The following is a 22,772-nucleotide window of genomic DNA, read 5'->3' on the forward strand; positions in this document are numbered from 1 at the left end:
TGTTCAGCCTGGAGAAAAGAAGGCTCCAGGGAGACCTTAGAGCAGCTTCCAGTGCTGAAAGGGGCTCCAGGAAAGCTGGGGAGGGACTCTGGATCAGGGAGGGCAGGGATAGGATGAGGGGGAATGGTTTTCAGCTGAAAGAGGGGAGATTGAGATGACCTACTGGGAAGAAATGTTTTTCTGTGAGGGTGGGGAGGCCCTGGCCCAGGTTGCCCAGAGCAGTGGTGGCTGCCCCATCCCTGGAGGGGTTCCAGGCCAGGTTGGATGGGGCTTGGAGCCCCTGATCCAGTGGGAGGTGTCCCTGCCCATGGCAGGGGGTGGGACTGGATGGGCTTTGAGGTCCCTTCCAGCCCAAAGCATTCCGTGATTTCACGAGTTTATGACTCTATTCCAACAGCAGAGGGAGTTTCGAGCCAGATTATTTTTCAGCAGAAGGTCCTAAATCCACTATCGGTTCTATAACGTCGCTCAGGCTCTGCTCTAAGCCAGCTCAACCTCTTGTGACCCTGCAGTGTTCATGTGCCCAGGACCTTCACCTGGGCTGCCAAAGCTCCAGGGCTGAAAATGCTTCCCATGGTCCTTGTGAGGACCTGCAAAAACAGTGTTCCATCAATGCTGCCGGCAGCCATCACCTTCCCATCCACCCTGGAGAATCATAGAATAGTTTGGGTTGGAAGAGACTTTGATAGTCATCCAGTTCCAACCCATCTGCCATGGGCAGGGACATCCCACTGGATCAGGCTTCTCAAGCCCCATCCAACCTGGCCTTGAACACCTCCGGGATGTGAGAGTTGAGAGCCCTTTGCGTCCCCAACACCACCCATTTCACATGGATGGTTCTGGTGTTTCCGTGCCTGGGTGCCCACAGGGTGATGCGGGTCATTGTACTGTGTGATTTTGGGTTCGTTCCAGCGAGTGATTTCCCTGCTGCTCAAGATGCACAAGGACAGCAGATGGGAGCTTCCTGGCATGAGTTCCTGCAGGAAGCCAGGGCCTTTGCCGCAGCCACCGCATTCCCAAGGGCTCGGTGGGGAAAGCAAGCCTGGTGACCAGGCTTGCTTTTCCTTGATAACGCTTAGCTCTGTGTAATCGCACACGCAGGAGAGATCTCTAACCTGGGGCAGAACATGTGCTACCCCGTGCAAGCAAAGCTTCAGAGGTGGTGGGGGATCCCATCGCCAGCACCTACACCTCTGCCGAGGTGGTTCCAACAGCTGCTGGAGAAGATGCCCAGATCCCACATTGATGGGCAGCACTGGAAACCTTCTCTGAAGGCCACTGTGTGTGGTTCAGGCTGCGTCACAGCGCTGATTCGGGTGGGCAGGACTCATGCCTGGAGCACAGGAAGAGGGACAATCACAGAATCGTAGAATAGTTTGGGTTGGAAGGGACCTTAAAGATCATCCAGTTCCACCCCTGCCATGGGCAGGGACACATCCCACTGGATCAGGCTGCCCAAGGCCCATCCAACCTGGCCTTGAACACCTCCAGGGATGGGGCAGCCACCACTGCTCTGGGCAACCTGGGCCACTGTCTCACCACTCTCACGGTGAAGAAATTCTTCCTTATGTCCAGTCTAAATCTGCCCCTCTCCAGTTTATACCCGTTCCCCCTCGTCCTATCCCCACGAGCCTTTGGGAACAGCCCCTCCTCAGCTTTCTTGTAGCCCCTTCAGGTACTGGAAGGTCACTCTAAGGTGCCCTCAGAGCTTTCTCTTCTCCAGGCTGAACAACCCCAACTCTCTCAGCCTGTCCTCATATGGGAAGTTCTCCAGCCCTCTGATCACCCTTGTAGCCTCCTCTGGACCCGTTCCAACAGCTCCATCTCCTTCTTACGCTGAGGATTCCAGAACTGGACCTAATCCTCCAGATGAGGTCTCTCAAGACAGGAGCAGAGGGGCAGAATCCCCTCCCTCCCTGCTGGCCACGCTGCTCTGGATGCAGCCCAGGACACAGTTGGTTTCTGGGCTGTGAGCGCACGTTCCCGGCTCATGTCGAGCTTCTCATCCCCAGCACCCCAAGTCCTTCTCCTCAGGGCTGCTCTCAATCACATCACCCCCATCCAGGACTGAAACTGTGGATCATCCTGTCCCAGGTGTAGGACCTTACCCTTGGCCTTGTTGAACCTCCTGAGGTTCTCACAGCCCCACTTCTCCAGCCTGTCCATGCCTGAAACTCGCCCTGTCTTGTCTTATCTTTTTTAGTACAAGGTAAAAACCTTTATTACAACTTTTCATTCATCAGTATACAACACCTGAAAGACAGATATGGGGAAAAAAAAGGTAATATTGTTATAAAATGTCACATTTATTGCTACATTACTGTTATATACAGGACAGTTCTCAAAATCTACTTTAAAAAAGTTAGGATTATTTAAAAATTCCAAATAATCCAGCCAGCTGTTTTGACACTTGTATAAAATTATTTAAAAAAATGAAAACAATTCATATCTTGAGGCACTCAGAAACACAATTTTATCCCCCAATTGTGATTCCTTTCAGAGAACAATGCATTTTCCCACCCCCAAATACTTTATTTTTCACTTCTTTTTTTTTCTTTTTTTTTCTTTTTTTTTTTTTTTTGCTGGGTTAGGCATATATATATATATTTACTATATATATAGTTCAAAACTATAATGTGTATCTGATTTAAGAACAAGGATTTCAGCCACTTAAGTACATCTGGATTTACAGGTAGGCAGCATAAACATCAAAAGCAAGGACCATTTGTTTTTATTTAAAGGCCAAAAACCAAAAACAACCCAAAACTTTCTACAGGGTTAAAAATAAAACAACTTCCGCAGGCATTTCCCATCTGGTCTCCCACCCCCTCGTCCTACAAAAATATATAGGAAGGGCAGCCCAGCTTTGTTTCCCCACCACGCTGGAGCCCTCCAGAGAAAATGGGTCATTTCCAGCAGACCATGAGGTCCAAGTGTGGGGTTGTGGCCATCCTTGCTCCACTTCTTCTCCTTTCCCTTCTCCCAGCAAATTGACTCCCAGAAGGTTCCTGGTTTCCCATGGCTCCATCCCTCCTCGAGAAGCTCCAGGTTTGTCCAAAAGCTGGTGGGTTTCAAGTGATTTGGGAAGACGTGGCATGGGGAAGGGGGGATCCACAGTGCTCCCAGCTGGTTGCGATGGGAGTTCCGTGGTTCCCCAGGGGATGCCGGGCACAAGAATGCTCTTCAGCTAACGAACTCGGTACCCAAACGGCCTCGGTACCCGGGATGCCCCGTTGTGAAGCACAAAACCCGCTGTGCCGAGATGTAACAGGGGAGGAGGTTTATTCCCCCTCCTTCCAACGTGGTGGGTGCTGCTGGGCAGGACCAAAGTGGGCGTTGAAAGACCTGAGGAGCAAGAGGCGTTCAAAAGCCAAAGAATGGAAATACCGGCGTGGAAACTCATGGCAGGGCTGCCTCGTGCTCCTGGAAGGTGAGATGCAAGATGGACACAAGGTTCACCAGAAAGGACACCGAGATCTCCTCCACGCTCGGCTCTGGTGGGAGCCCTGCAAGCAAAGGCACTACTGGTGCCGGCTCTCTTGAACGGATGAATTGCCCTGAAGATCAAACCTCTGCCCAGGCACCCGGTCCCTAAGGGCAGTGGGGGAGCGAGAGACAACTGTGCCATGGACTGACCTGCAGCGTCCACCTCCCAAATCCTCCTGCCTCCACCGGTAGCTGGTGGGATGGTTCTGCCCCACTGTGAAGACACCCACGGTGGCTGCACGCAAAGGGAAACGGCTCGGAGGTGCTGGCTGGAGAGACTGGGGAGCACAGGAGGAAGGAGGAGCACAGGAGGAAGGAAAACACACCTTCAAGCTTGAAGGAAGCCAAGCCAAGCCAAGCCTGAGGCTCAGGCATCAACGGAGCAGCCCATGGAGCTGGGCAGCAGTGTGGTGGGACACAGCTTCTCCATTCAGGGGCAGAAGAAGATCATGCAAGATAAAGGATGCTGGCAATGAGCTGCCAAGCATTGAGCAGAAGGCACAGGAGGGTGAAGGGAGCATGGAGAAGCCCTAGGGACAGGCCTTGCCCCCTCCAATTTAGTGCTCAGCTCCTGCAGAGTGAGCTGGAAGAGGTGTTCCTGCGGTCTCACCTCTCACATACCCATCCCGGCTCCAGGGCACAGGTCTTGAAATGCTTGGGGAGCTGCAAGAAATGAAGCTGGACCCTGAGAGCAGAGGGGAGCAGGAACTCAGCGATCACGGACAAGAGCAGAGAGAATGGTCTGGGCTGGGATCTGGAGAGCCCTGGTGAGAGGAGAGGGGGTTGCATAGGATTTAACAGGGGAAAGACGTTATGTGAGCTCGTGGTATGGAAAACAGGTCTTGCTATTGCTGGTGTCAAGCAGGAATGGGGGAACCCAGTGGCCACGGCTTGCTCCAGGTTAGCCTGCAGGGGACTGATGGCTTCTCCCAGTCCAGCTCTGGTACGAGCTGTGCTTCAGCTCCCCATGCTCAGCCCTTTTCTAAAACCCCAGGCCAAGGGCTTGCTGAAACTGGAACCAGCCTGTAGTCACCAGTACAGCACAAAGAAGGGGCTGCAAAGGGCTCCCCGGTACTGAAGGTGGCAGCTTCTCCATGGGAGCAGAGCTCAGGGGTGCAGGGGATGGGGGTTTCTCCCGTTTCTCACGGCTGCCGAGGGGGAGGATGTGCTGGGTTGCCCAGCAAGGGCCCAGTGCCCAAAGGCTCTGCTGGCTTCACTGGGTACAGGCGTGAGACACAGAGGACCTTTGAGAGCACCTTCTGCACTGAACCTGAAATTGTAGACTCCTGGGGAAATCCCAACCCGATTCTGTCCTTCCTCTTCAACCGCTACTGCGCAGCCAGAGCAAAACCTCTAGGAAACCAGCTCGTCACTGACACACAGGCTGGGGGAAGAAGCGGTTCACTGAAGTCACAGCTGGGGAGGTTTCACATCCCAATTCTGCATTTCTCTGCTGGAAAGGGCAAAAACCCCAATGGCAAAGGAACCAAATCCCTGACCCGGGAGTGCTGGCGCACAGGGAAGGGGCAGCAAGTTGACTCCATGGTGTGGGGCTGGCATGGACCTGCTCCCAACAGCCGGATGCGAGATCTTGGGGTGCAATTCAGCTACAAATCGTCTGCCCAGGCACTGCTGCGCCTCTTGCTCCCACGCTGGAGCTCAGTGTGGCCAGACTGGGATCCAGATATCCCAGGTCCTGTCCAACAACACTCTGAAGGACACCAGAGTGAGCTGTAAAAGCAGAACAGAGGAACCTGAGGAGATGTTGGCAAAGAGCTGGAGCTGAAGTCAAGCCAGGCAGTTGGCTCGGCTGGGAGAAGGCCTGAGTGATGGGTCACAGGCAGGGAAACGACTGCAAAACCAGGGGTCAGCTGGAATTTTGCTCCCTGGGGTGCACTGGCAGCAGCTGTGGGATTGGGAGCAGGAGCAGGCAGGCTGCCACCACCTTCCATCAATGCTGAGCACCACCAGGATGGGACTATAAAGATGCAGTCTTGGAGGCTGCAGCTGTTTTGCTCTGGGGCGAAAGCAGGCGAAGAGGGAGAAAGAACCAAAATCTGCAAGTTTTACTGTTAATAACCTGGATTCCAGACACTCCCCCGCACCTGGTGGCACGCATGGCTCCTGGGCAGGATGCGCAGGGAGCTGCTGGAGCGGGAGGAAAGAGGAGCTGCTATGGGCTGGGGAGGTGAGGATTGCACCGCAGCAGGTGGCCCGGCTGCACATGGAGTGTCCCACGGCAGCCCGGCGCCCCAGTTCTGCTGTTCGGCTGCGACGCAGCTCAGCCTCTCCTGCCTGGGAAAAAACTAGGAAAGGGGGAAGCAACCTCTTCCCTGGTTCCTTATCCGAGGATGGGAGCTTTGGGGGTGTTGGGAGCCCCAGTGGCGAGGGGCACACAGCCGGGGAGAACCCATGCATGCAAGGCTGAGAGAGGAAGCAGAAAACCCAATGCCATCCTGCAGCACATCACCCACCCGGGACACCTCTTCATGCAGGACCGCAGGTGCAAGGGACACACAGAGAAGCAAGTTTGGGGAGAAAAGTGATCTGCAAGCCTGAACAGCTGAACGCCAGCAGAGCTGTGGGCTGCAGAGGGCACAGACCCTGATATCTCTGACCATAACACCTAAAGATGCGAGTTTCATTGCAACAGGTTGGGATTTCAGGGCTGGGCTGATGGTATTCTGAACATAACGCCTGAAAAGCCACTTTTCCTGGCAGGTTGTAACACCAGCCTCAAACAGAGCCAAAACCACCGTCAAGCCAAAGTAACTTTTCCTTGCTGTGCTCCACACAGCCGAACACTGGGCTGACCTTCGCCCAAGCCTTGCTAAAGGTGGTCCTGCTAGCAAGAAAACAGCATCTGAGCCACCTAAATTCAGATGAAAAGCCCTGTCTCTCTCACAATGCCTGGTGGATTTGGGATGATGGGAAAGGCTCCATCCCATCTGAAGTCACCCCTGGCCTGCGGAGCGTTAGCCAGAACTCGGAGGGGATGACAGAGTTCAGCAAAGTTTGCAACAAATCACAAATCTTCTCAAATTTCCAGTTTGGTTGAGTTTCTGGATTTTTCTTGGCTACAATCTCTTTTCTTTAACTCCAGTTGTACGTGACTGCCACCTCAAACTCTTTTTTGCAAAACCAAAGTGTGGGGGAAGCACTTTTGAATGATTTTTGTCCAGTTTCATGCTTGCCAGGGCTGGGACATTGCTTTATCCCTCCTGGTCCTGGGGCAGTGGCACCGAACCGGCAGAAATCCCGGAGCAGCAAGCGCCCCGCCAGCCCCAGTCCCATCCTGCTGACATCGCTCGTGGGATGAAGCAGCTGAAGAGTCCCCAGTTTCTACCCCAGAGCATGGATCGGGGCTGTCTGAGTGCCCAGATCTGGCTGGTGGGCTACAGAGGGGCACTGCCCCCTCCCTGCCTGTTTTACCATCCTCAACTTCAGCATCCGAAGCACAACCCAACCTGGCGGGATGCTTTGGGAAGACACGGCTTTTGCTGCAAGGGAACAGCTCCACGGGGACAAGGATGTCACACATGGAGGAAAACCTCATCCATCTCACGCTGGCCAGCGTTTAAGCAGGCAGAAGAACCCAAGGGAAGGAAGAATGTCATAACCTGATGAGCTAATTAGGCTGAAAGACGTCTGTTGACACAGGGAAGAACACAACACGTGTTCCTGGGCTACGGGGACCACGGCCACCGGCCTTTCTCAGCCTTCCTGAAGGCAGAGCTGGAGGTGGCTGTGGTCTCAGGTCTCAGCACACAGAAGCAAGCAGTGGGCTGCAGGCAGGAAAAGCCAGGAGCACCAGAAAGCCTCAGAGTTAGGGTTGGACCTTGCAGAGGCACAGGGTGACGCTGGTGCCAGGGGCAGCAGGGAGAAGATGGTCCCATACAGCTCCGCCTTGGTACGTGGCTTGGCTCTGCTCTGCGATGCTACAAAGGCTGAGCCCATGGTACCCGGGCACAGGTGGGAGCTGAGCAATGTCCTGAGCATTTCCAGTGGGCTTTGCTGGAGCACAAAGCACAGCTATGAGCGCAAAGGAGCACCAGGATGTTACACCAAAGCCTGGGGTTGCTAGGAAGTGCCACAGGACCTAACCCTGCTCACCAGTCCTTCCCTTTCCCCGGGGCCAAAGCAATACGGTTTCCTCAGGAGAACAGGCCAGAGAAGCCGAGGGGAGAGATGGACCCTGCTGCCACGGTCTACCCTATTCCCTGTCCCCACGTCCCCCCTTAGGGCCACCAACTCATGAATTATCCTTCCTGACTGATCTCTGCCAGGCAGATCCGGGCAGCAGCCGTTCCCAGTCCGAGAGCATCACAGGCACCACCGATAGGATTGAACACCCCCCTGGGGAGCTGAGCCAGTCAGCCTGCAGAGCTGGGAAGAACCAGGCACAAAACGTTTCAGAAAGGGAAGGAGAAGGAAGAAACAAGAATAAATTCCTGGTGGATGCTTTCCCATTGCTGACTCTAGAACAGCTGCAGCAGCTCAGCACCACCAACCACCTCTTCGTCTGCTCTTGCATCTCTGAGGCACCCTGCCACGCAGCGGGGCTGCTGCTTCCTCCCACTGAGCACACCAGAGCAGTCTGGAGCGATGCTGGGAAACCCTCGGAGGGAAGAGATGCTGCTGGAGCATCTCGTGCAGAACAGGCGCTCGCTGCTCCCCTCCTTGCCAGCATGGAGAGAGGAGCCCATGTGCAGCTGACAGTGGCCACTCTGCACCCCACAGCAAGCCGGGCGGCACGCCGAGCTGAGATTGCTCCCGAGGATACTTTGGAGCTAGAAAAGCGGGTGAAGGTGGGGTATGAAACCACCTTTCTCGCAAGCCTGCAGTGTGTCGCATTTCCCAATGGTGGGAACTCCAAAGACGTGTGGAGACGGAGATCCTGCTGCTGGTTGGGGCTTGTCTAGGGCTGGAGCGAGCGCTCCCATTCCTGCCACCTTGAATTCCGCCGGTCTGTCTGCTGCAAGGGCGCTGAGCACAGTGTCCTGCTGCTGCCTTTGCTCCATCTGCCTCTTCCCAGTCCTCCAGCTTTGTTCAGTTCATCTTTGTTCAACGCTACCCCTGGAAGCGCCTCTGACAGCGGGTGTTCGCTGAGACACGTGGGCAAAGGGCGCTTTCCTCCTCCCTGGGGCTTCCCTCTTGCATCCGTGTCGCTTACCTTGAAATTTTCCAGCTCCTTGGTTCTCTTCCACCTCCTCGGCAGCTCATCCTCCCCGTTGCGATGCTCTGGGGTCCCAGGAGGGACGCCAGGATCCTCCAGGAGCAAATCGAATCTTGCAGAGACCCTTGATGGACCCTGGTCGGCTCCTGGGAGGAGCGGGAGCAGCGCTGAGGGACACTGCCGTGATTTGCTTTGCTGTTTAACTTCCTTTGCCCCCAAATCAGAAGTGGCCGAAGCAAAGAGATGGTGAATTCAGCGCAGGTGTTTGTTTTTTTATAATGGAAGGTACAAGCCAGGCAAGGAAGAACATCCCCTCGCTGTGGCTACATTCGCTTTTAGTGGCTTTCAGAGCCGAATCTGAGAATTCCTCTCTTTATATCCAGTCTCTCTTAATACAATTTTAATATTCTGGTTGATCCTAAAGATGCAACGTTAACTATCGAAACAGCAGCAGAAAAGCGTGGGGGTACAAGACATTATTTTTTTTATACAAAAAAGAAATTCTTTTTCGTTGCTTACAAAAAACATATGCAAAAAAGAAGCTAAAAAAAAAAACCCAAAAGGCATTGCTATTTGTTCTACATAAAAAATCTCATAACTAATGTTCTTTTTTTTTCTTAAAAAAAAAGAAATATCAAGCTTAGGCACAATTTTGCTGCTGGCTGCTTGTGAACAAGCCAAGAGAACACGCCACCCCCTCCTAACTGAGTGATATGTATTGACTGTTCCGCACTTTTCACTTAAGGCAATTTTGTTTTCGTTTGCGTTTTTTTTTTGTTTTCGACAAAGTATTTTGTGGTTTTGTTTTTTTTTTTTTTCCACCCCTTACGTCATGCCAGGATCCGTCCACGTGTGTCAGTATTAGCAGTACTAAAGTTTATGGTTCGAGAAGGTCGCAGGTCGCACCGAGGGTTTTCTTCCTACAGCTCTCTCTCTCCAGAGGAATTACAAGATCTACAAATGTAAAGAGAAAAAACAAAAGCCTCAAGTGAGAGAAGTCCAAATGAGAAGAAATCTCTGCTTCTGTCACAGGCTCAACAGCCCCGAGGGCTCCGTGGGGTTGAGATGTGAACTCGATCTTCTGTGGCTTTGCCTTTGATTATTCCAGGGCAGCCCAGGAACTCAGGGGACGTCGGAGAGCGCAGCTCTTCCGTGCGAGTTGGGTGCTGTGCGCTGAGGCACCGATGTGCTCAATCCCCCTCTGATAATCCCTCTCTGGAGCAAAAGTCTTAGCAGGAGCAGCTGAGGGCCCTGGGGCTGTTTAGCCTGGAGAAGGGGAGGCTGAGGGGAGACCTCATCGCTCCCAGCCACTACTGGGAAGAAGGTTGTGGTGAGGTGGGTGCTGGGTTCTTCTCCCGAGTAACAAGGAATAGGACGAGAGGGAATGGCCTCAAGTTGCACCAGGGGAGGTTTAGATTGGATATTAGGAAAAATTTCTTTCCTGACAGAGCGGTAAAGTCCTGTCAGAGGCTGCCCAGGGCAGTGGGGGAGTTTCCATCCCTGGAGGGGTTCAAATAGTGTGTGGCCATGGCACTTTGGGCCATGGTTTAGTAGGGATGGTGGTGTTGGGCTGGATTAGCTTAGAGGGCTTTTCCAACCTTAATGATTCCATGATTTTATGACACTCTGACACCACTCTGGTCAAACAAGTTCAGCTATTCCTGACCAAGCACAGTGTTCCTTTAAAAACGGGGACAGCCCTGCTGGGACATGTCACTTTCTATGTCTTTCTTGGTGTTTCTGGACCTGCCTGTTCCCTCCCACAGGACCACCGGGGAAGGGAGTTACTGGTTTCCAGTAGCCAACAGAGCAGAGCTGAGCTTGCTCAGGGTGGGGACAGCACCGAAACCTCCATCCCGGCTACGGGGCTGCACCTCTCCTGCGGGGCAGAGGCTTTGGAAAGCCACGGATGAGCAAACGCAACGCAAATGCGAGTCATTTACTTAAGGTAAATGAAGAAGGAGGTTGAGGAGGTCGGACTGAGTAGGGCTGAGCTCCAGAGCAGAGCAGCGCGTGCTGGCAGAGGGATGCCGGGATCACAGGGCAGGGGACGATACCTTTACATGTGTCCAACAGGGTTGTGACCATCTCCTAGACCAGGATGTGAAGCTGAAAGTGTCATCTGGGGATCTCCTACTACTCCGGACACTTTCTCCTCTTCCCGACGTTTCAAGCAGGCTGCTTTAGGGTTCAGATTGCGCTCTATGCCAAAAAAACAGCAAGGGAGGGAGGGAAGCAACCTCAGTTGGAGCAACAGCATCGCGCGCAGCAGCAGTAGCATCCAACAGAGAGAGCAAGGACAGCGTCCCAGGACAAACAGACAGGACCATGCGAGGAAAGAACCTCAGTGCAAGCTGCTCTTTGCCTGCAGTGGCTGCAGAAACTTGGCGGGACCCCTGCTAGAGCCAAACCCCATGCCCAGCTGGAGCACCACACCAATTCAAAACATCTGCTTGCCCACAGAAAAACCCAAGTTGAGGACCGAGTTTTCCAAAGTTGCTTAATTTGGATCCAGGTGCCAAATTCCCATTAAGCAGGAGGAAAGAAGGACAGAGCAGCCTTGAATCTACCCCGGGCTGGGGCTTTGAAAAGCTCAGCCCGTGGCACGGTGCACCCGAAAGTGCCGCTGGCGATGCGAAAACACAACCTCGTGCCGAAAGCAAGAGACACAACAGAGATGCACACGCATAGAGAGATGTGGGGGGAAAGAAAGGCCCCGAAATGCCCCTGCCAGCTGTTACCATACCTCGTACTTGCTGCTCCAGGCCCAGAATGACCTGCACCGCTTGCTGTAGGATGATCAGTTTGGTCTGTGCTTTGTCCGTTTTTAAGTGCATCTGACACATGCGTCCCAGTTCTTTAAAGGCCTCGTTAATGTCCCGCACACGCACCCTTTCCCTGGCGTTATTGGCCATTCTCCTCTCCCGGTCCCTCAGATCTTTGTCTTCCAGTGACAAGGCCTCGTCTGTACTGCTGGGTTCATAGCACCACAGGGATTAGTCAGGGGGGTGGTCCAAGGGTGGGGGGGGGCTGAACGTTGCCGTGCTGGAAGTGCTTCTGGTGTCCACTGGAATCGGCTCAAAGAGCCTCACTTCACAAAGCCAATTGGCCTCGGCGAGGCTGGGGAAGGTGCTGCCAGCACTCCCGCGGGGCTGGAGGGTGCTGCCGGGGGCGAGGCTGCAGTATCAACACCCACACCTTCTCCCCTCTCCAAAATATTGCCTTTCTGGGCATTTTGGGCTAAAAAAGTCTTAGTTCAGGGGAGATATCAACTAAAAACATCAAGTTCTGTCCCGAACGAAAGACTTTTTGGCAGAAAGCAAATTCCACTTTGTAAGATTTCCTTCAAAACTCCATCTGCAGCAAATTCCTCCCGGTGAAGGCGTTTTGGGGAGCCTGGCCCAGCACCCTCTTACGGGTGGGGGCAGCACCCAGGGTGCTCTGGCTGCTGCTGCGGGTCAGTCTTGGACGCAGACACTGAATCCATGACTTTCAACACAGCCAAAATCCCTCCTGAAGGGGGCGATTTTCTTTTCCAGACATGGTCAGATGTCTTTGGGAGAACCTCCACAACTGGCAGCACCCTGGGGGTGCCCGAAACCGGCGGGGACAGGGGAAAAGGCAGAGTCGTGCTGGCAGCATCTTAAACCATAGCTTGGCCCACAGCCCAAGTCTCCAATTTACTGTGCAGACGACCTTCTCCCCCAGAGCAAAAATTCCTGCAGGAAAGACACTTATCTGAGGAGGGTCTGGACTGGACTGGATGATCTTAGAGCTCTCTTCCAACCTTAATGATTCTACTGTCCTTGGGTGAGACCTGGCACTGGGACAGACTGTGGCCTTCAGCTCCAGCAGAGCCACGTGGGGATAAACCTTCATCGAAGAGGGGCTGCAGTCAGAGTCTTCCTGGGTGTGTGCAGGGTCTGGAGAGGCTCCAGATGGTGCCCAACCATGTAGAGGAGGAGCAAAGGCTCCCCAGGAGGGCATTCGCCTGTGTGGGACAGAGGGTTGCCCACTGGACCTGCCTGCATCCTTTCCTCACTGCCTTGTCCTGCCTGTGTCCCCTCCTCGCTGCCCCAGCTGGCACTGCCACCTTCTCTCCAGTTCATCCAAGAGGGCTGGGAGAGAACGGAGATGTCCTGGCAGCCGTACCCACCCACAGCAGGAGCCCAGCTCCTTCCTCCGAGCTGCAGCTTCTGGCTGATGGCTTCCCTGGCAGGGACCCAGCGCCCCGCTCAGCGCAGCTGGGCAGGATGGAGCTGTCTCCTCACGTGCTGCTTCGTGCTCTGCATGGCCACAAGGGTCCTCTGGATTATAGGGATGTGCGGTGGTTTGGCTGCCTCGTGTCCTGCTTCAAGCAGGCACTGACCTGCCTACCCGGCCCCGCAATGGCCCTAAATCTTCTCTTTTTTCTCCCTTCCTGCCCCGTAGCAGCAGGAGGATTCCAGCAGCCCCAACTGGGACGTGATGGTCCCACTCCACGGCAGCCCTGCAGGAGGGGAGGTTGAGATCAGCTCCTTTCATTGCCCGAAGGCCAAACTGCCAGAAGAAGGGGCTCTCTCACTGCCTGCTGACAGCAGCACACGGGGCTCCGTTCGTTTCCCGGCTGCATCCAAGAAGGGTTTAAAAAGGGACAAGCGTGGGAGACCAAAGTGAACACGGTGCCAACTCTGTCTACCCCTCGCCCACCGCCGCCCCTCGGCTCCTGCCTCGATCCGCGAGCAGCAAGTACAAGGTAGAGAGTGGGACCAGCGAGAGGTCACGGCTGGGGACTGTCTGTAGGAGATCAGAAAGAACAGAACGACGAAATAAAAAACTCAAAATAAAAATAAAAAAAAAAATTAAAAAAAAAATAAAAAAAAAGGAAGGGGAAATTAAAAAAGAGACAGGAAAAAATATACATGTTATGAAAGGCAAAAAATTACAAACTGGAGAGAGGCACAAAGGACTCCAACATCAATGCAACAGCAGAGGCCAGCAGAGAGGAGCACAGCCAGGCACAAACCACCGATGCGTGTTACAACAGCCTCTGCAGAGAGAAAGGGAGTTAACCTGCCACGGCACCCTGCGCGGCGGGGCCGGCAAGCGGGAGCATGCACTGCGGGATGCGGGAACAAAGCAGCCAAGTCCTTGGGAGAAGGAAAGCCAAGCTCTCTGCTTCCCCTCCCACCGGGCCACAGCAGTTGGGACAAGCACAAGCGGCTGAGACGGGCGTGGGGACGGGAGAGCCTGTGCGCCCGCCTGCAGCTCCGGGCTCTGCTAGGGATGCACAGTGCTTCCAGCTTGTGTTGGAGACCGCTTTGTACAGGCACCGTGAGCTGCCCAACCCTGAGCTCGGCGTCTCCACCCCTAGCGATCCCCAAGGATTCGCTGTGTGCCCCTAAACCCAGGGGTGGGGACAGAGCCCCGCAGCAGGCGGGCAGCGAGGACGGGGCATTGCTCACTGCAGCCACGGGCAGAGATGGGCTCTGTGCTCAGAGCAACCCTCGGAGAGATCTCAGGTCTGGGAGATTTGCTGGGTTTTGGGTTTCTTTTTCATTTTGCTGGCCAAGCAGCTGAGCAGAACACCTGGCTGGAGGAAAGCGAGGACGGCGCAGGTGCCCCGTCGGGGAGCAGCATGCAGCACAGGCAGCGGGGAACAAAAGAGAACAGCAGGGATGCAAAAAAGGGGAAAAAACAAAATTAAAAGAAAAAAAAAAAAGGACATCCACAGCCTTGGGAATGCAAGGCCACAGAGGAGAGAGAGAGAGTGCGAGGCACCACAGCACGTGTCACAGGAGACAGACAGACAGACAGCCCCGTGCCGATCAGATACGTAAAATATCACCACTCCGGGACCCTCACTGACCTCTAACTTGTTGCTCCAGGTTCAGTATGACTGATACGGCCTGGTGTAGGATTAGCAGTTTGGTCTGCGGTTTTTCGCTGTTTAGATGGAGTTGGCACATGCGTCCGAGCTCTTTAAAGGCCTCGTTGATGTCACGGACCCGCAGGCGCTCACGGGCATTATTGGCGACCCTCCTTTCTCTTTCTCTCTCGGCTTTTTGCTCTGGGGGAAGAAGATCGTCCTCCTCATCCTCATCTTGACTAATGGTTTAAAATAAGAACGAGACAGGGACATTCCTCGCGTGCACTCTCAGCACTGGTCAACTCACAGAACAGAAACACATGGTGAGGTACCGAGACGCCAAACCCCGCACGTTGTACCGCACCCCACCGGGACGTGCCAGCCCGGTGCCCCGCACTCAGACACGGGGACACGCAGTGGCTTTGGAGAGAAGCAATTAAGGCTCTTCTTTGCCTCTTTTTTTTTTTGTTTTGTTTTGATTTTAAACAATCAAAAGAAATCACGGCAATGCAATTCAGGCCTGAGCTTGTTGTCAGGAGGTCGCAGGTTGGCATGGAGAAGGCGTGGGGGCCAACACCAGAGCCCCAAGCTTCGCGACACCGCAGCCCTCTGCCTCCAGGGCAGGAGGTGGCTGCAGGTGGCAGGAGCAGGACTGGCACTGCTCCTCCGGGCAGCATCACCCTGGCGAGGTCTCTGAGCTGATGGAGAGGTCGCCGACATGCTGGTGGGCTGGAAGGACTCTACCTGATCAGCTGCCACATATCTGGCTGGATGTGACAGAGGATACAGGAGCCCGAAGCTGACAACGGAGACAGCTGGAAGCAGGGAGGAGGTCAAAATCTTCCCTGCTCCTGGCTGAGGGGAGCTGAGCGCTCGGTCCTGCCACAAACAATGCCCTGAGCGAGCACGCCAGTGGGTGTAGCTCATGTGGATAAATCATAGAATAGTTTGGGTTGGAAGGGACCTTAAAGATTATCTAGTTCCAACCCACCTGCCATGGGCAGGGACAAGTGCGAGCCCTCTGCTTTATGCAAGGGCTGAGGGGGCTGTGTCGCTGGATGACCCCGGCCCAGCGTCCGGTGGGTCACCACGGCCAGACACCAGCCCAAATGCCCCCAGCCTGGGAACAGAGTAAGTGAAGGGAGAGACCTGTTCAAAGAGCACCTTGTTCTATTCCGGGAGGGTTTTAGTTCCTTCTTGTCCTCTTCCGAGTTATCTGCCACCGACGTGTTCTCTTCATCCTCCTTCTCTTCCCTCTTTATTTCACTGGTTCCGGAGGAGACGCTGCTTCGTCCCAGCCCCCCTGACAAGCCTGCCGAGGAAGCAGAGCCACACACGGGGGTTAGAGGGACCTGACCCACAAGAAAGGTTGGCAGGGAGGCAAAGCCCTGCTGTGCTGCATTGCCAACAGACAGCAGCCCAGTCTCATCCCGCATCGCTGGTTTGCAGGAAGAGGAGCTGGAGGGGTGCAGGCTCTGCCCTGCCTCCACTCACTGTTCTTTTCCCCCAGCCTCCCAGACCCTCCGAGCTGGAGATCAATCTCCCCAACCCGAGTAGGTCCCAGGGGCATTGTGCACCCACAGCTGGCAGGAGGGGCAGGAACATACAGGATAAACCTCTGGAAAACGTTCAAGGTAGAAACTGTCCTGCGGATGCTGCAAGGAAGCACCAACCTTGCATCTCTCCCAGGGTTGGACCTACAGGGTGACCCAAAACCCTCTGTGGCAGGTGAGCCTCAAGCGTGCAGAGCTGCCTTACCGCTGTACGTGTCTGGCTGCCGGCTGAGGTCAGGGAGTGAGCTGGGCTGAGATGGAAGCGTGACGTGGTTGTGGAGCATGCTGGGGTTGCTGGACAACCCATCTTCGGCGTGACCTCCTCCCACCTACGGCAGAAAAAGGAGAGCAAGCCTTGAGCAAGGGAAGCGTCGCAGCCAGCAGGCATGGGTACAGCCACGGCTCCACACACCAGGAGCGGGCACAGGCACTCGGAGCACAGCCACAGCTCCGCAGGAAAAGGAGCAGCACTTCCACCACCTCTGCTTGCCCAGAGAAGGGCATGAGGGAACTGTATGCAGGGCTTGTCACCAAAAGCCACCGCTGTGCCGACTGCAGATTCAATCTCTCTGCACAAAGATAACAAACCACTGCGCTTCTGTGCATATCACCCATTCAACGGTGACCCAAGCTGGACCACCCCGAGCTGTTCTCAAACCAAAAGCAATGTCTCTCTGAATCACAGAATCATGGAATGGTTTGGGTTGGAAGGGACCTCAAAGCCCATCCAGTTCCATCACCTCCCACTGGATCAGGGGCTCCAAGCCCCATCCAACCTGGCCTTGAACCCCTCCAGGGATGGGGCAGCCACCACTGCTCTGGGCAACCTGGGCCAGGGCCTCCCCACCCTCACAGCAAAACATTTCTCCCTAAGATCTCATCTCAATCTCCCCTCTTCCAGCTCAAAATCACCCCCCTCATCCTCTCCCTGCCCTCCCTAATCCAGAGCCCCTCCCCAGCTTTCCTGGAGCCCCTTTCAGCACTGGAAGCTGCTCTAAGGTCTCCCCACAGCCTTCTCTTCTCCAGGCTGAACAACTCCAACTCTCTCAGCCTGTCCTCATACAGGAGGTTCTCCAGCCCTTGGATCACCTCCGTGGCCTCCTCTGGACTCGCTCCAACAGCTCCATGTCCTCCCTGTGCTGAGGACTCCAGAACTGGACATGAGGCTCCAGGTGGGGGTCTCACCAACGCGGAGTAGAGGGGCAGAATCCCCTCCCTCCCTCCTGGTCCCACTGCTCTGGATGCAGCCCAGGCCATGGTTGGCAGGGGACTCCGTGATGTGGGTTCCCAGCATGTCCCCACCAGCTCCCACAGCGCTTCCCCACTTACCAGAGTTGGGTGCCTGTTCCCCAGGGACATGACGGAGGTGGGGAAGGCCTGGCCCAGGCTGCCCACGGTGGCACTGTGAGCCGGCGCTGAGCCCAGGAGTCCATGCATGTCCCCATGGTTGCTCGGCATGGTGGCTGTCTGGCCCACGGCGTGATTCCTCAGCACGTGGATGGCTTCGTCCAACCTGTCTTCCATTTTGTTTTGCTTGAGGGACAAGACAGGACAGAGAAATAGGTCTGTGCTAACGCCTGAAATGCCCGCAGCAGGTCTCTACGCCAAGGAATGGCTGGTGGCAACCACACGCTCAGCTTCCGCAAGGAAGAGAAATAACTCCTGGCCCCACCACTGCCATCCCCTCAATGACAAAGGGTGACACAAGCAGAACCACTCAGGAAAGGGAGGAGAAGCCAACCAGGATCTGTTTGGCTGGGCCAGGCCCTCAGGGATGTGCATGGGCCCTAAACAGGGGTAGGAAATAAGACTGTGCGTCTGCCAGACAGACTCTGGGCACAGGGACCCAACTCTGCTCGGCTGCTTCCACTCACGTGTCTATCTATCAACCACCTACCTTCCCTCCAGCCGTAGATGCTGGGGATGAGGACTTCACCCCAAAGCTCTTCACCTACATGTCTATCTATCAACCACCCACCTTCCTTCCAGCCGTAGATGTTGGGGATGAGGACTTCACCCCAAAGCTCTTCACCTACATGTCTATCTATCAACCACCCACCTTCCTTCCAGCCGTAGATGCTGGGGATGAGGGCTTCACCCCAAAGCTCTTCACCTACATGTCTATCAACCACCCACCTTCCCTCCAGCCGTAGATGTTGGGGATGAGGACTTCACCCCAAAGCTCTCCACCTACATGTCTATCAACCAACCACCCACCTTCCCTCCAGCCGTAGATGTTGGGGATGAGGGCTTCACCCCAAAGCTCTTCACCCCAAAGCTCTTCACCTACATGTCTATCTATCAACCACCCACCTTCCCTCCAGCCATAGATGTTGGGGATGAGGACTTCACCCCAAAGCTCTTCACCTATGTGTCTATCTATCAACCACCCACCTTCCCTCCAGCCCCAGATGTTGGCGATGAAGACCTTCACCCCCAAACTCTCCACCACCAGATATGCGGGGATGGAAGAAAAAAGGAGAAGGTGAATCCTTCGGCAACACTTACCAAAGTGTGGAGGCTCCCTTCGTAGCTGGGAGATAAGGCACCCTGTCCACTTGCTCGCGACCACTGAGATGTGCCTGCAGAGAAACAGGGAGAACTTGCCACTAGATGGGGCTGGAAGCTGGGCCACCACGCACGGCTCCGACACGGGCCACCACGCCACCGCACAAGCCATTGTGCCAAGCATGGGACCACACAGGCCACCACACTGCTAGATGGGGCTGGAAACTGTGCCACTGCGCTGAGCACGGACCACCACATGGGCCACTGTGCCACGCATGGCACTACATGGGCCACCACATCACTGGATGGGGCTGTAAAACGGGCAACCACAGCGTTGCATGGGCCACTGTGCCATGTATGGTACTACATGGGCCACCACGCTGCTAGATGGGGCTGGGCATGGGCCATCACGGCACTGCACAGGTCACCATGCCGTGCATGACTTTGCATGGGCCACCACACCACTAGATGGGGCTGGAAGCTGGACCACTGTGCCACCACTCTGGGTACGGCAACATATGGGCTACCACGCATGGCTCTACCTGGGCCACCACATTGGACATGGGTCACCAAGCCACGCATGGCTCTACCTGGGCCACCACATTGGACATGGGTCACCAAGCCACGCATGGCTCTACCTGGGCCACCACATTGGACATGGGCCACGACAACGGGCCATGCCTGGCTCTACGTGGGCCACCACGATGGGCATCAGACCTCAAGATGTTTTTAAATGCACATTATCTCTGGGAGGAGAGGACACCGTGCTCACTCTGAGCCCACGTACGTCACTCTGCACCCCATGTACCAAGGAGCCTCAGCACCAGCTCTCCTGGGCAGGAACAAGACCTCTCCCACTGGACGGGAGTAGAGACGGGCTTTTGTCTCTAAAAATGGCTTTAAGGAGTTGGCTGCTTCCCAGTTCCCACTGTGCTCCTCCTACAGGTGACAAACCCAGAGATGAGTCCTCCCAGGCTCCCCCAGATCACGTACGTGGGGACAAGGTGTGTCCAAAGGGCAGGAGGGGTCCCAGAGATGGGGCCAGGCTCGTGCCATGGGCAAAGCCGCTGGCTAAAATGCCTCTGCAGGGGCAAAACTGGACATAGGCAGAGCTGGTGTCTAAGAAAGCTGGGGAGGGATTTTGTACAAAGGTATGGAGTGATAGGATGAGGAGGGATGGCTCTAAATTGGAAGGGGAAAGATTTAGTGTAGACATTAGGAAGAAATTCTTCACCACGAGGGTGGGGAGGCCCTGGCCCAGGTTGCCCAGAGCAGTGGTGGCTGCCTCATCCCTGGAGGGGTTCCAGGCCAGGTTGGATGGGGCTTGGAGCCCCTGATCCAGTGGGAGGTGTCCCTGCCCATGGCAGGGGGTGGAATTGGATGGGCTTTGAGGTCCCTTCCAACTCAAACCATTCTATGGTTCTACGATGCCTGCACACGCGTGGGGTTCGCCGCACCCAGGCACCGCTTGGCTCCAAACAGGGAAACAGCTAAAATCGATTCAAGGAGATGCAACCTCTCAGGAGTCTTTAAAAAGCATCTTTGAGACCGCTCGTCCTTCCTCCTCACTCCCCTGCTTTTAAAAATCAAGAAGTTTTGGCAAGATTGCCCCAAGTGTCTTTAATGGGGAACTGGGGCTACTCTGGGGAGTAACTGCCTTGGCAAGCAAACCCGACACCGCCTTTACATGAAGAGCGAGGTTTGTCACCTACCTGCAAGCCCCTGAGGGGAGCCGACTGGTGTAGAGGGGTTTGACGAGAAGTTATTGCTAGAGTGATCAGGGGAATAAATCTGGAGCGAGAGAAGCAGGGCATGGTCAGCAGCGCCCACTCTGGGATGGGACTCCCCCACCCCAGCAGCCCTGCCAAGTGAGAACCTCGCTACGAACCTCCCTTCCCGTACCAAAACTGCTCCCAGTAGCCCAACAGCCCAGCCTGAAGGTCCCCAATTAATGCTGAGGTCCCTCTCCGTCCCCACTGCCACCATCTCTGCAGCTCCAGCCTCCATCCTTCAGGTCCCACCTTGGAGGGAAGCGCAAGCCCCAAGATATCATTGCAGGAGATGCGGTGCTGAGCACCCCTCTGCCATCCTGCAGAAGCAAAGGTCCCTGCACTGCAGGCAGACCAGTGGGACCAGTTTGAACCAGCACACGCAGGGCCAGGACTATTGGGACCTGCAAGTCCTGCTCTAAGGGCTGTTGGAGGGTCTTCTTGCCAAACCAGGACCAGGCTGGCTCATGGATATGGGTCTGTGAGGCCACTGTAACAGCCAGCGCCTCAGTTTCCCCATCTGCAAAGGTGCTTTGCACAGCACCAGGACATAGGATGGCAGCATGCAGAGGGGGGAACCCCCTTCCCTCAGAGGATGCAGTGGGTTTGGGATGCGTTCGCCCAAACATCTCAATGTGTCCACCTTCCCCGCTGCCTAGAGGGTTCCTGTTAGAGAGGGGAGGTTTAACGCTGCGACAAGACAGGGATGGGGTCAAGGATCTACAGGAACTCTTACTGAAGCTAGTGCCTTCCCGAGTGCGTCTCCTGAGCTCCCAGCCGTGGTTCCTCTGTTACCTGTTGAGAAAGGACACAGAAGTCAGTGCCAGGGCACCAGAAATCCAGCAGGACAAGGCACCCATACAAGACCTTCTCTGCTCCAAGATGGAAATTTCTTGCTCCGACTGCTTTGCTTGAAAATGAAGTGGATGCCCAGCTCAGAGCAGCCCAGATGAGGGTACACACGTCTTTATGAGACACCAGGTTGAAGGTGTCATGCCATCAACAGCAACCAAATGTCTCTGTTCTGCAGCACAGCCCATTTTCATGGCGCTTCTGAAGCCCCTGCAATCTCAAACTTGCTTCCCCTCCTCTAAACAAGGGTTTTTCTATGAATGAAGGCCAGGATCCTCATTTCCTGGGGAACACGAGTTCATTTCAGCAACAGGTTTTGTAACAGGTTCAGCAAGGTTAGAGATTAAAGCTCTTGGGGGTTTAACGTAGTATCCAAATGCAGCACAAACATTCCTACTCCCGATTTAGACAAACGGCTTCACACGTTCCCCCTACCTTCCCTCAATACAGGTGCAAATCCTTCCCGCAACTCATTTGAGCCACGACACCTCCAAGAGGTAAAGTCACAGCTCCTGCTCTCCTCCCAAATCCACCAAACAAAGCCAGCACCTCGTCCCTGGACCAGAGCCTGCTCAGGATCCAGCAGCAATAATCTCACTGCGCCTCTTCCTCGTGCACGAGGTGATGCACGAGGGATAAAAAGTGTCTGGGTATGTGGAACATGGATATCGCAGCCTCAGGTACCAGAACTTTGCACAAGGCTTTGATTTACCAGTTAGGTCTCTGCCAGGCAAAAAAGTGAGGTGGGAGATACCGGGGACCACCGCATCCCCGGGGCCGTACGTACCCATCATGCTGTCTGTCCCGCTGATCGGCGGGGTGTGACTGGAGACACCGTATGGCGTGGAGGCAGAGGAAAAGCCGGACACAGAGGGGATTCCACCGTTAACCTCTCCTGAATGAAGCTGGTAGTTCTAACAGAGAGAGAAAGAGGAGTGAGACGTGCCCTCAAAAAGCCTGCCAGGCTTCAGCAGCCAAGTCACCTTGCAGAGCCCTCCAGCCCACCCGGGGACACGTTACCATGCGCTCGTGCTGGTGTAAACTGTTGAAGCCACTGGATTGCGGGAGCGGGGAGGAGGAACTGCCCAGCATGGCACCGTAACTCGACTGGCTCATGGCACCCGGTGAACTCCACAGGTCTGGCGAGTTATGGAGTCCGTCTGGAAGGAAAAACTGGAGCTGAGTGGAGCAAAGACACCGATGTGCATCCCACAGCCCACACTGGGGTGAGTCAAGCCAGGCTGAGGGGCTGAATCTGGCCCCATCGTGTCCTGCCTACGTTAAGCATCACCTGCTGGGCAAATCAGAGCCATTATGGGGCTGCTTTGTGCCTCAGGCTCTCCTGCCCTGAGCTCCCTCCGTCTCATGGGCTGTGAAATTCATCCCGTCATCTGTAAGGAGCCAGGCAGCCCCTGCTCTGTCCCCCTTGCAGGACACTGGAGTTGTTAATAACTCACCTGCCATATAAAAGGCTCCGGGGTACACAGTGCTGGGAGGCTTCGAGGGAGTATATCCAGCTGGATCCCTGCTGTAGTCATCACCTGAGTTGGATGGATACACCTGTGGAGCAGGAAAGGGGT

At 55.0% G+C, this 22,772-nt stretch overlaps 1 protein-coding gene across 16 annotated transcripts in view; it reads right to left on the reverse strand.

Moving 5' to 3' along the window:
* Positions 1-3,785: 3,785 nt before the first annotated feature.
* The window catches only part of TCF3 (transcription factor 3), a 100,009-nt gene continuing 81,022 nt past the window's right edge, over positions 3,786-22,772 (reverse strand). For 3 of the 16 annotated variants that reach the window (XM_054049787.1, XM_054049788.1, XM_054049778.1), the window contains 12 exons: positions 22,650-22,752; positions 22,213-22,352; positions 21,980-22,106; positions 21,077-21,135; positions 20,284-20,362; positions 18,572-18,645; positions 17,393-17,596; positions 16,269-16,392; positions 15,660-15,825; positions 14,511-14,749; positions 10,720-10,864; positions 3,786-9,616 (listed from right to left, as the gene is read on the reverse strand). In XM_054049787.1, the coding sequence (XP_053905762.1) occupies positions 10,722-10,864; positions 14,511-14,749; positions 15,660-15,825; positions 16,269-16,392; positions 17,393-17,596; positions 18,572-18,645; positions 20,284-20,362; positions 21,077-21,135; positions 21,980-22,106; positions 22,213-22,352; positions 22,650-22,752 (1,458 nt within the window). In that variant the 3' untranslated portion in view covers positions 3,786-9,616; positions 10,720-10,721. Of the gene's footprint in view, positions 9,617-10,719; positions 10,865-11,408; positions 11,636-11,666; positions 13,439-14,510; positions 14,750-15,659; positions 15,826-16,268; positions 16,393-17,392; positions 17,597-18,571; positions 18,646-20,283; positions 20,363-21,076; positions 21,136-21,979; positions 22,107-22,212; positions 22,353-22,649; positions 22,753-22,772 lie in introns of those variants that run through there. The other 13 variants (XM_054049794.1, XM_054049781.1, XM_054049789.1 and 10 more) reach the window with 11 other exon arrangements.

The sequence above is a fragment of the Cuculus canorus genome, chromosome 27 (assembly GCF_017976375.1).
Source record: "Cuculus canorus isolate bCucCan1 chromosome 27, bCucCan1.pri, whole genome shotgun sequence".
NCBI lineage: Eukaryota > Metazoa > Chordata > Aves > Cuculiformes > Cuculidae > Cuculus > Cuculus canorus.